This window comes from Colletotrichum jinshuiense, chromosome 1, assembly GCF_051148585.1.
Source record: "Colletotrichum jinshuiense chromosome 1, complete sequence".
Lineage (NCBI taxonomy): Eukaryota > Fungi > Ascomycota > Sordariomycetes > Glomerellales > Glomerellaceae > Colletotrichum > Colletotrichum jinshuiense.
This window is the reverse complement of record NC_139302.1, coordinates 5597340-5609758: the sequence shown is the minus strand read 5'-3', so window position 1 is coordinate 5609758 and position 12419 is coordinate 5597340. Positions and strand designations below refer to the sequence as shown.

The following is a 12419-nucleotide window of genomic DNA, read 5'->3' as shown; positions in this document are numbered from 1 at the left end:
CGGATCTTTTCCTCGGCTGTACCCATGGCGCCACTCAAGGAACCTGTTCCCTGTCTCTATGTTCCTTGCAGTAATAAACAAGCCCCATTTCCGGCTTTAGCTGCATCGGTTATTTACCGTATTCCTAAGGCCCCAGGATCACAATTGACCTCTCACGGCATTTCCAGTGGGGCGGCAATGGCTGTGTTGCACCATCCTTTGGCCCTGCTGCCTTGCGGACGAACCCACAACGGTTGAAATGTGATGGATCTGCTGTCTTCGACAGTTGTCATTGTTGCTGTTCTGACCTTGAAATTTTTGATTCTCCCACTCACCTCCAATGATAACAATACCAGAAACAAGGCGCCCTCACTTTGCTTCGACCCGAAGCTCATTTTCTTGCCGTGCTACTCAACATGGAACGCGACCAAGGGTCCCAGGCGTCAGCAAACCATGATGGACCGCCGCCATACAACACACGCTATTCCTCATGTCAGTCCCCAAGCCAACTTCAACATGATTTCGCCAGCAGAAATCAGTCACTGGAACTCTCTCGTGACGATATGAGACCGCTTATTCGACCGCATCACTCAGCAGAGGGGCCTCTTACGGCGCAAGAGTCTAGAGAACCCGCAATACCGCTGGCTTCGGCGTGCCTCGGAGCAACAGCTCCACACCACCGAGCCGCTAAGGCCGTGGCGGGCCATGTTTCCGGCGACTCAAACGCGACGTACGAACCACTTTCCGATAGAAACAGGCATTCGACCGATTCTTCTCGCTCTTCCGCCCTTTGGTCTGCCCCCGGGAGGGCAGACTCAAAGCCGGAGATGGCTCACCAAGAATCCGAGCTCGTCTGCACTAGCCGACAGTCTTGGAAAACCACATTCTTGGGGTGGTTACCAGAGCTTACATGGTGCCTCGTCAGCATCGCTTCCGTAGCTGCCCTTGCCGGGGTCTTGTGTCGGTTCGATGGCCAAAGACTTCCCGAATGGCCGCTCGGGCTGACGCTCAACACCCTGATCGCCTTCCTGGCAACTTTGGCACGAGCCGCCTTCGTGGTCCCGGTTTCCGAGGGTCTTTCGCAACTGAAGTGGCTGTGGTTCCGGAAGCCAAGGTCTTTGAAAGACTTTCAAGACTTTGACTCGGCCAGTCGGGGTCCGTGGGGGAGCATCCAGTTGCTGAAGACCACTAAGGGATGGTGAGTTGTTTTAGTTCTAGGCTGGCCGTTGCTTGTGCTGAGCATCTTTTCAGGTCTCCCACTCTCATTTCGACTATCGTTTTGATCACGGCGATATTCACTTCGACATTGACGCAGTCCGCTGTCACTTACCCAGTTCGCCTCGCGCGGGTTGATGGAACTGCCATCGTGTCTCGGTCGACTTCTTACTACTTCAATACTGCAAACCTCTACTCCGGAAGCATGTACCCTTTTATTTGTCCGTAGCGAGACTGTGCACTAACAGGGACTCACTCAGTGCGCCATAAGCATTACATCGACCAGTCCATCTTCGAGGCGATGAGCTACGACCACACCCAGGAATTCCCCCTCAGCCCAGCGCAGTGTTCCACAAGCGAGTGCCGTTGGCGGGCATACAGTTCATTGAGCGTATGTTCAAAGTTCTGGAACGTAACGGAATTTCTCAACGTCACCACTAAGCAGAAGGCGAAACCCCCGCTGGAGCGCTTAGTTTCGCTTCCCAACGGGGTCTCGGCGAACCTGAGCGGCTACTACCAGGGCCTGGTGAGCTTGAGCGGCATGGATGAAACCATAGCCTCCGACCTAGACTACGAGTCGTCGCTCTTCAACTTCACCGTGATCTACTCGTTGGACAGCGGCGCCCGGATCGGGGCGGCCGAGGCTGTGCTCTATTTCTGCGTCAAGACGTACAACCTGACGTTTGCCGGCAACCTGGAATCAAGAGAGCAGCTTAAAATCACGGTGGACCTTGAGGAGGGCTCGGTGGAGCTTCCCAGTGGCCAGGGCATCCGAGAATTGCCGGCACTCGGGGATCCCCTCGAACCCGGCACTAACTTCCCTTACGGCGGAACAGGGCTCGGGTCAATGCAGGAGAGCCTGATGTATACGCTGAATGGTTCTTACGCAGACCTGAGCGGCGACCAGACCGCCCTTGCTCTAGCACCCGCCCGGTACTGGGCTGCGCTGCAATATGGCGCCGATACGCTTGAGTCCCAAGGGCGTCCAAATGTTTCGGCGGAGGTCGTCATCAACGAGTCAATTGGGAACATTACAAATAACATCGCGAGGAGTCTGTCGAACAGGTAAGACCACCCCATATAATCTCCATCGCATCACCAATTTGTCTATCATCTTTGGTTCCTTCTGCCTTTCGCTTCTCGGAACACAATGACTAAACATAAGACGTGTAAGCAGAATCGCCCAAGACACCATGAATGTTACGGGGGAGGCTCTAGCATCTGAGACCTTTGTCCTGGTACGATGGCCATGGCTTGCCTTTATATCTTCCCAAGTCGCGCTCTCGATAGTTCTCTTGGCCCTAGCTATCATTAAGACTAAGGCGGCGGGGATCGGTGTGGTGAAGAGCTCTGCTCTGCCGGCCTTGGTGGCCATCGACTCGAAGGACAAGCAGGTTTTGGAGAAACGCCTTGCCTCGCAGGCGCACCAGGACGAAGTCGACGGCATGGCGAGAAGAGGACGCGGGATAGCCTGGAAGCTGAGCATGATGGATCGTGGCTGGGCCCTTCGTCCTTAGCAGATTGTTATGAATCCTCGCAAAAGTACTCAGCATGAGTTTAAATGAATTCGCGAGCCACGAATCTCGCCATAGAAGAGCATAGTGTCAAGAACTGGACCCGTCAAGAGATTGTGCAGCTTTTCTTGGGTCATTGGTGTTTGAGGGGCGCTGTTTTATCTGTTCGCCTGTTTGCAGAGAAAGACTCATCTCTGGTGACGCCTGTCCTTCAGGTTTTCTGTGCAATCTTTGGTTGCAAGCCCCTGCATCGTTGGGCAGCGTACATTGACTGGGGCCTTTGTATGTGTTAAGCTGGACTGTTTATTGTTTTCCTGGGCATCTTGCAACCCTAAGGACACAGAGTCTATGTGTTTTTGCATAACCTGAAGATCCCATCCTTAAAGACGCCATCGACAACATGAAGGAATCGCCACTGCCCCGATGTTCCTCAGTCCTTTTATTTCCCGGAAACCCTACCCGGAGAGCCTACACTGATGTATTGGGGGTCTGTGATGCTTTCCAAGATGGTTTCTAGCGTCAAGCCAGCTTGATCATAATTCCACGCCCCGAGATCTTGGTTCTCACTTCAATTGAGCGACGGTATCCAATCCAGGACGCCGATGACGGTAGCAAGAAGGTTGACGCTTAAACGTTACTAGCTCCCGCTGATAATAAGGACACGCAATCTTGGCTGGCTCTCGCCCACGCCAAAGACGCATGCGGCAGCATTGATTCGCCTGGTGCCTCCCCTACTTTCTTTGCAGCTTCGGCCAAACAGACAATCAAGACTAGAGTTAGAGGTGGCTTTATCTCGGAGGCGTCAACTGTCGCTATCGCCAACAATAGCCGCACTCGGGCCCCGTACTTATCATCTTGACGTTCTTCCACATCTCAAGGTTCAGCACTAGCGTGACATCTTGGCTTTCATATGATGGCCCAGTGTAGGTTTCGCCACGGTCGAGCTCCTTAGCCTAGGTGTTTTACCACACAACACCACGACAAGATTAGGTTAATAGCAATTATATTGATACATTTATAATCATAGCACAAGGAATACTGAGCCGACATATCTTGTTAGAAGGACGCACAAATAGGGAAGAAACTGGAAGGAGAATCATACGTAGGTATATTTTCCTAGCAGACGGGTGAGTGGTTGGTGACCAAAGACTTTTTTATTTTTTGGAAAACAAACAGGAACAGAAGGAGAGTTCAAAGTAAACGAAGTGCCAAGTTGGAGAGGGGGGTGATGGCCTTTTCGGAGAGACCTAAATGTGGAGCAAGAGTGCTTCTCGTGGAGACATCAGGTTAAAAGTGGAACAGCAATATATGTAGATGGATGATGAACTCGCCGACTTGTGATTCTTGGGGCCCGGTCGGCTTCTATGAAGAGCCCGTAAGGCCATCAGCTGAAGATACGCCGTAATACTTTCGGAAATGAGTATCGAGTGGTTTGCCGCAATGTTCTGGTTATAAAACGAACAAATCCTTCTCCCTCTTGTTGCTTTCCAAACTCCTCAGCATTCGCTTCTAACCGCTCTCGCCTTCATTCAACATCAATCCGCCCCTTTCCATCCCGTCGTCACCATTTCTCAGCTTCTACAGAATGCATTCTATCTTTCTCTTTGGGATGCTGTCTTCGGCATATGCCGCGGCCCTCCCGCACACGGCCTCGGAATCCCTCACTTATCGACAAGTAGCCGAGAACACCGCCGAGATTCGGTGGTATGTTACCCCAGGCAAGAAGACCAACGTCGTCCAGACGACCGAGGAGTTTTCATACGAATATGAAGTGTAAGTAGATCTGCCCTCGGTTTTCCGGCTCTGGACAATAGCTAATGCGGGCAATGCAAGTGTTCATGCACAAGACACTTTCCTAACTGCCAACGTTACGGAAGCTTTCCGCTCTTATTATCAAGTCTACACTTACCACGAAAATGCTCTTCGGGGCTGGAACGACTCTGCAGCCCCATTCGTGAGTCTGATTATCTTGACATGTGGGAAATGAGCCGAGTATTGATTTCTGTCTAGACCGTTGATACCCCTCTCCCTTCCAAGTACCACCCCATGGCTTTGACCAGGCACATCTGGGAAAGCATGGAGTCATTAAATGCGTCATTCGAATCCGCTGGTTACCAGAACCAGACGGCATCAGTAACTCATACCCACACTGGACTAACTGCCGCTCACAAGGCTGACCCATCACAGCACATTTTTTGTCGGCTGGACCAATACGGCAGCGTTCTCACGCCTCTTGCCAAACTCGCCTGGGATCCTGAACAAGTCTCTTTTGTAGACGTTGATCAAAAAACGAAGAACTCTTCCATGTACGTAGGCTTGATCCTTGGGGATAGCACCGCCGGCACTGCTCATGATGAGATCTACGAAACACTTGAGCTACGACGCGCATACGTTGAGTCTCGGCTTCATGCTGAACCGGAGTTGGCGAGTGGTCTCGTAAACTTTGTGCAGAGCGGGAAGTCTCTGCAGACAGGGTGAGTCGTGGTCATTGCCGTTGGAATTATCAAGAAAAATGGGCCGACTAACTCTGCAACGACAGTGTGACTGATGGAAAGGCTTTTATGGATTCACTCCAGGCCAATTCGCCTTTCACGAGTGCAACCTCCTTCTGGGAGCATGTCGCTCTTGAGGAATACTGGTTCGATTCCCCAGGGAGCGCCACGGCATTCTTCAACAGTCTCCCCAAGCTTCGTTCTCTGCTTTGGCAAGGTTCTTCGGGGTCTTACGTAGTAGCCGGTGAGCCTAGATTAATCTTTGAAAAGGATGCCAACAGACTCTGAGGATAGATGGAGCTTCTCCGAACATTGGGCAGTATGGTGCGCGAAATCTGTGGCGACCAGCTGTCGGGAATTGGCTCGCTTCTGGGCTATTCTCCCCTCCAGCCTGAACTCCATGCCACGATGGAAATACTATTATGGGCCGTTGTAATGGGAACATGTTAAATTACAACCCTGTCAATTGCTTTGGAAGCGAAAGGGAGAGCTGCTCAGATGTTCGAGTCCATAGAATCTGATTGTTCAGTGTGTCATTGTGGAATATGGCCCAAAGGATATTTGACAAGACACACTGCCTTTTACTCAAAAATTCAGTACAGCTCTCACCGTTGCAAAAATAAGGCGTTGAAGGCATGACAAAGACTTGGCTGTCGTCAACTTTCACAAGGGCGGTCCGAGCCTTACCCTGCATCCACATGTCTCGTTTTCTTCAACTTAACTTCACAGGACGAATTTGCAGCAATTCGAACCTTCCCAATCCAAAAAACGTTCTACGCCGGTATTTAAAGTTTGGACTTTTGCTATGCAGATCTGCATATCTGTATACACGCTGTAGGCGTCCACCTTTACATTTCACATCGTACCTGAGTCCGGCCCCACAACGCCGACCGGCAAGGTAGGCCCGTGGTTTCAGGAAGGCGCAGTTGCTTTTCTGCTGCCTCTTTAGAAAACCACCTAGACGGCAAGGAATTTCAGGATACCCGTCTTACCTTATCTATCCTGGGTCATTCTATCGATGATCATTTCTCCCCAGTGCATTGCTCGAAACGCCTCAGTCCCACAGCACTGCATCGTCCATGGCCAATGGCTTCGATGCCGACGTAGGTGCATCGTTTCCATGCATCACTTGTCCCATTACTGGCGTTTTGCAAAGCGGACTTCGGACCTCCCCACTTGGGCTGTCAGCTAAACCGCCGTCGACGGTGATTGAAGATTGGGAACCAGCCAACAGCACGCCCAAGGTTGTCCCAATTGCGATGGCTTTCGACGGCTGGTCTGCACGTGCACATTAGAGAAAGACATCCTCGTCCACGGAGCGGCTATCTACGAGCTTGATGAAAGCATCGGCGTCTGCAACTTCACCACTTGGCTCATTCTGCCGCACTCCGAGATTTAACTAAAGGCCGAGAGTGAGGGAAGTGACATGGGACTGGCATTGACAGCTTTCGGCAATAGCAAGCTGCCCATACAGACAAGATCATGACGTCGGGACCAACAAGGTCGCATAACGAGACCAAGAAGGGTCTGACGGACAGGTGCCAGCCAATAACAGAATCAATTACGGGTGCACTATGTTTGGATGAAATGGCTGTGTGGTTCGGCAATGCTGCGTCCTGCGTCCTGCGCGTCCGCATGAGTGGTGCGAGATGATTTCAGGCGAGCCAAAGTTGTCCTTGATCGATTGCGATAGCATACGCGCTATGATTTCGGAAACGGCTGGGCCCAGAAGTTGCCTTGGTGGGAAAGCAGAGCGACGTTTCGTTTCCGGGTCCCATGCTGTTGGGGATATGGGACGAGAAAGGCCTCCCTTGAAGGGCATATTCCGATGGCAAGGGCTACCCGTCCCGCATTGCTTGAAGGGTCTGTGGACAGAAAACGGCCCTGGATGCAAAGGAATAACATGCAACTTATAGGATTCCTGACGGCGCCGCGTGCCCACATTTGCGCCACTACATGGACTACATGGTCTCGTGCCAGACTGGTCAGATTGACAACGGACATTGTTGATAGCGAAGCGTTCCTGTTTCGGGCCGAAGCTGACTGGGATTGGATGGAATCCGGATGTCTCCAACGCTCTCGGGCGACAAGACATACATGGCCCTCAATGGTTCAGGCATTTTTGCATGGGGCATTGAGAATGCCAGTGTCGGACGGACTACGCTGAGGTTCATCCAGTCTGAGACTCGTCCGAGCCCCTCCCAGGACTGACTGGCCCTGGACAGTTCAGGACAGTTCAGGGCCCCTCGCCGCCCTTGCAACGACCCCACGAGGAACGATTGACGATGGGTGATGGGCGATGCGCTTGGCCCCTTCAGACAGACAGAGTTTGCCGGGCCCTGAATGGCTATTTTCGAATGGGGGTAGCCAGGGCAGTCCGGCGAGCGGCCCCGCTGAAGTGGCCTCTCTGGCTACCCGCGGCCCCTTGGAAACCTGGCTACTGCACGGGTGGGCGTCCAGTGCCGATGCAGGGGCGCATGGGTTCTGAGGACCTGGGTGGGTATGATCTGCACAGGGCAGTTGATGACGGGCAAGCTGCATTCGGAACCGGATGCTTTGTTGCACCAATCCAGCCCCCTCCAAAGCCAAGATATCTGCACCAGTACTCTCAAAATGACAGGTCCGTTCCGCAGCTGAATCCAGCCCGGTGTCTAGATCGCCTCTTCTTCTCTTCTTTTCCTCTCCTCGTCTGCTTCTTTGTTCAGCATCTCCTTGCACCGCGTATACGTCAGAGGATATATCTCGATCCCACTGCCAGTCTTCCGGCTCACCCCCTCCCTCCCTCCTCCTCCCTCTCTTTTCCTCGTCTTGCTGGTATCCCTGTCCATCGTTGTTGGTTACTGCTCGAGGGCAATCTTTTGATTCTCTGGTTAGTTTATTCTCGTTGGGTTGCGCTCATGAATGATTATCACCTGGACTGAAAACGGCCCCTCTTCTTCAGCTCCAGCCAGCTCCGGACATCTTCAGACGGAGCAGGTCAGCAAACCACCCCCACAGCATCCCGTCTGCGATCGGGCTGTTGCATTTGCTCTCGTTCCGCTGATCTCATCCCCGTTCCAAACCCCGACGTTTACCACATCTTAATATTACCTGCCTCATATTACTCTTCCCTCCCCGTCTGAGACACCCGCCGCATCGGTGCCACGTCTTATTTCAATTTTACTAGTGTCTTCTCATCCTTCTGGGTGGCTATTTTTTCTTTTTCTTCTTTTTACCCGGCTTCCCCAAGTTCACACAATAAAACGACGTTGGCATGTCTAGCTCTTCCGAAATGAAGATCTGACCAGACAACAACAATAATAACACGAGCCTACCACACAGAGAAGGAACATGCTGAAGGCCTTCCGCTCGACCCTCCGATCCTGCTCGCCCTCTCCCGCCGCACGTTGAACACATTTCGTCTCGCACCTCCCATTTCGGCATCCGGAGGGTGCTGAGGGATCATCGGTCACCGGGGGACAGGAACCCAAAAAAAACATACAAAAACACACACGCGCGCACAACGATGGAACGACCCCACCGTCCTCCGCCGCTCACGATCCTTCCCCCTCCCCGGACCCGGACCCGAGTCCGCCGCCCTCGCCGCCCCAACGCCCGACAGGCACGACAGTTCAAGCGATGGCTCCTGCGAGCCCAGATCGCGAATGACGTCGCCCACGTCGCCGCGTCATCCATCCTCCTGTGGATCATGTCGTGGTTTCTTTACAACGTGCCGTTCCCCCTCACATATCGCACAGGGTTCGTCATCCTCCTACTCCTCCCCTCTTCCTCACTCGCGCCGTGCATTAGCAGGCCGGGCTAACCAGACACACAGCCCAGCTGCCGTCGCGCTCCTCGCGATCCTCTCCATCGACATTCTTCTCGATGCCCGCTCAATAGTCCACGCCCACGACCCATGGCCCGGCTGGGCCCTCATCCTCCGCCTCATCATGGGCGTCTCCTTAATAGCAATCTTTTGGGTATATATCGCCATCGGCGACGTCTTCGCCCCCGGCTTCACGTACTGGGGCATGTCCGACAACCATGGCCGCGTGCTGGCCTACATGTTCCTGTGGGGCATCGGTCTCTGGAACTTATTGTTCGTGATACTCTGCCGGCATTGGCTCGGCAAGGAGGTCAAGCGGTACGGAACCCGCGCGAGGGGTATCGCAAGGGAGCGCAGGTCTCCCGGGGTGACGGCGCACCGGCTGGGCAGCGCGGGCGGGGAGGGGCCCAACAGGATCGTCGTCGTGGACGTCGAGGCCGCGCGGCCCACGACCGAAAACGAGCGCGGGAGCGGCGGCGGCGGTGGTGGCGGCGGCGGCGGCGGGAGGGTCGGGCTGCCTGTGAGGATGGGTGTGAGGAGGTTGAAGAACAACTTGAGCGTCAGCATCCACTCTGTGGCGAGCGGGACGAGGCCGGGGACCGGGACCGGCGTCGGTGCCTCCCCGCCGCCCCCGCCTGCCGTGATGAGGCCGGCGTGACGAGGGAGGGAGGAGGGCGTGGGACCATGCTGGAGGATAAAAGGCGAAAAGCAATGCCGTGGGGGGGGGTATCCACCAAAGCTAATGATAATCAAGAACAAAAAAGAAAAATTCATCCAACCAAACATCATATCCAACCAAACATCATGCCGGTGGCCGTCGTGACGGGGGAATCGACACCTCCGTCTGAAATTGTGACTTCGTCCGAATTCCCGCGTTGCATCGCAGAATACAGGGTCCAAATAGGGTCGCGAACCCCTTGTCAAACGCCGTCTGTTGCAGCACCCCCCTCGTCCTGATCTCCATGCCCCATGACGAGAATCCTGCGCCCCGGGGTTGGTGGGGGGCTATAGTAGCATTCAGGTTTTGTCATTTCAGATTCAACATGCACCGTATTCGTGTGCAACAAGGAGAAGGGGGGCGGAGGTTCTGATAGTTGCAGCCGAGCTGCGGGTATCAATTCTACAATCCCATCTCCGTCTCTGGGCACTTTTGCAACTCTACAATGTCTCGACATGGTCGGTTCCCGGGACTTCAAAACCATGTCTTCAGACGCTTCACCTCCTTCGACATGGAGTAAGAACCCTCATCGAAGCCAACGACAGCTTGCTTGCTTCGCTTTGTCGTCCGACCTTTCCTTTCCTTCGGAAGCTCAATGACAGCGCCATCGGCAGACTCTGCCGGGCCAGGCCCCATATCCAGAATCCGCCCGCTCGTATCTCCAGACACAGCAGCCTCCTACACCCTCTGTTTGAAAATAACCTTGACTTTCTTGCTACTGCGGCGAGCGCCCTCTGTCCCCGGCGCCCGGGATTCTTCGGGCTCCTATCCCTTGATCGGTTCCATGATCTGCCTACCTTGCTTATCGACCATGAAGTGACTAAACGCCTCCTCGTCATTGTCGTCAAAGAGGATCAAGTCCTCCTTTTCGGGCTTAAGGCGCGCGTAGAGGCCGTGGCCGGCCTTGGGCCACGATTCGGGCAGGACGTCATCGTCTTCGTCGTCGACTGTCTGGCCGGCGACTTCGGCGGGCGCGGTTTTGAGAATCTTGCGAACGCCGCCGGTCTTTGACCGCTTCTTTGACGGTCTGGGGGGTGCAGGGTTTTCCGCGGTGCCATTTTGACGGCGGTGGGTTTGCGAGCCCTGCTGCTTAATGGTTAGGTTTTCTCTATTGGGGAAGGTGTCGGGGCGTGGTTTACGCACGCTTCTTGGCTGTGCCCAGTCTGGTGAACTGAAGATGGGGAGGTCGGGATGCTTCTTTGAGACGGAGACGAGGATGTCTACAAGAAGGCCCGGTTGGATCTGCTCACTGAATGATAGGAGATTGACGAGGTCATTCTTTCTCAGCTGCGAAAAGTACTCCCTCTTCTGCCAATGACGTCAGTGATTGCCTTGCAAGCGGGTGATGTTGTCAAACGTACCGCGTTAGAACTCGCGTCCCCCGCCTCGAAACCCACGAGCTCTGGCTTGATGAAATCAGGCAGCATGGTGAGGCGTTTCTCGCGCCTCCTCTCTACATCAAGGTATTGCCTCTTCCACTCGGCTTGTTCGTTCTTTGCCTCGCGGTATTTGGCGAGTTCGCGCTGGTACTTGGCCTGTTCCTTCTCCTCCTCCACGCAGGTGTTGCACTTGAACTGCGAATGGTTGCGGGCGACCACCTCCGGGATCTCGGGCTCGTGGCAGATTTGGTGCCATGCCTCACCGCAGGCGCAGGGGATAATGAGGTTGGCGTCGGTCCAGGAGATGCGCTTGCATTTTGCGCACATTGGATGGCCGCTGCCGTCGTCCTTGACTCTCTTCCTCTTCACCGGTGGCCTGGGGATGGGCCGCGTGAGAATTTTCGGCTCGGGCGGGGATGGTAGATGGGCAAGTCTCCTCGGGCCTTCATCCTCTGTTGCGCGCTTCCTCTTGGCTCCAGCGGCGGCTGCGCTCGTCGGTGCGACCGCCGAGAGGGCCTTGGGTGAGGGCGTGGGCAAGGGCAGTGTGAGGGATGTATTGAACGACTCGACGAGTCTGCGCTTGACGTCGTCATAAGTGATTCTGGGCGTTGCAGGTGTTTGTGCTGTTAGCACGGTAGGTGCTGGCGATGACGGGGTGCTGCTGGTGCTCTTGTTGAGACGGCTCAGGACCATCTGCGTAGATGCGGAGAATTGCGGTTTGTAAGGCGGCCGCGTAGGGGTCGATGACTTTCCATTCCGGTTTGCTGCTGGTGCAGGGAGGGTTTTTGCCGGGTCGTGCGGCGGTTGGCTTGGGCCGACCTCGACTGGTGTTGTTTGCTCATCCTCAGTGACGGCTTGACCCTCACCCATTGCCGATGGCTTTACCTCCGTCTCATTTTTAACCCCGATCTCAGCCGGTCTGGCCTCAATTGACTTTTCATTGTCGATCGCCATCACATCAGGCAACAAAGGCTCGTACATGCCGAGGTAGCGGACGCAACGCCTGCCACGATGTGGGTGGAGATTGTAAGAGCTGTCGTGTTCGGCGATGGGACCCAGCACGCATATCCGAGTGGCGCCACGGAGCAGCAATTGGCGATCCGATTGCCGTTGCAACAGCAAAATTAAGCAATAATATCAGAAAAACGCTGCATTGGGGAAAATTACGTATTCTTTCCAGGAAACAAAAGTGTGATGTCAATTACAGTTGGCATCCACCAAGATACAGAAGTAAAACGGAGATGCATGTCAAAACGCGAAGTCGCGTGACTCTCACGTGCATCACACCGAGCTCACCCTGGACCCACCCACTACCTT

General features: G+C 54.3%; 4 protein-coding genes across 4 annotated transcripts; 3 read left to right on the top strand and 1 right to left on the bottom strand.

The window, feature by feature from the left end:
- Positions 1-395: 395 nt before the first annotated feature.
- EsH8_I_001458 (DUF3176 domain-containing protein) lies at positions 396-2711 on the top strand (the record flags this gene model as incomplete). The annotated part of the gene is made up of 4 exons (XM_083268871.1): positions 396-1177; positions 1231-1397; positions 1455-2259; positions 2372-2711. The coding sequence occupies 4 exons, from the start codon at positions 396-398 to the stop codon at positions 2709-2711; spliced, it is 2094 nt and encodes a 697-aa protein (XP_083119309.1).
- A 1582-nt stretch (positions 2712-4293) lies between these two features.
- EsH8_I_001457 (uncharacterized protein) lies at positions 4294-5488 on the top strand (the record flags this gene model as incomplete). Its single annotated transcript, XM_083268870.1, has 5 exons — positions 4294-4481; positions 4542-4662; positions 4719-4841; positions 4896-5182; positions 5248-5488. 5 exons carry the CDS (start codon positions 4294-4296, stop codon positions 5486-5488), a joined length of 960 nt encoding a protein of 319 aa, XP_083119308.1.
- Positions 5489-8705: 3217 nt separating this feature from the next.
- EsH8_I_001456 (uncharacterized protein) lies at positions 8706-9663 on the top strand (the record flags this gene model as incomplete). Its single annotated transcript, XM_083268869.1, has 2 exons — positions 8706-8938; positions 9015-9663. The coding sequence occupies 2 exons, from the start codon at positions 8706-8708 to the stop codon at positions 9661-9663; spliced, it is 882 nt and encodes a 293-aa protein (XP_083119307.1).
- An 825-nt stretch (positions 9664-10488) lies between these two features.
- On the bottom strand, positions 10489-12083 carry EsH8_I_001455 (uncharacterized protein; the record flags this gene model as incomplete). The annotated part of the gene is made up of 3 exons (XM_083268868.1): positions 10489-10809; positions 10867-11031; positions 11085-12083. 3 exons carry the CDS (start codon positions 12081-12083, stop codon positions 10489-10491), a joined length of 1485 nt encoding a protein of 494 aa, XP_083119306.1.
- Positions 12084-12419: the final 336 nt, after the last annotated feature.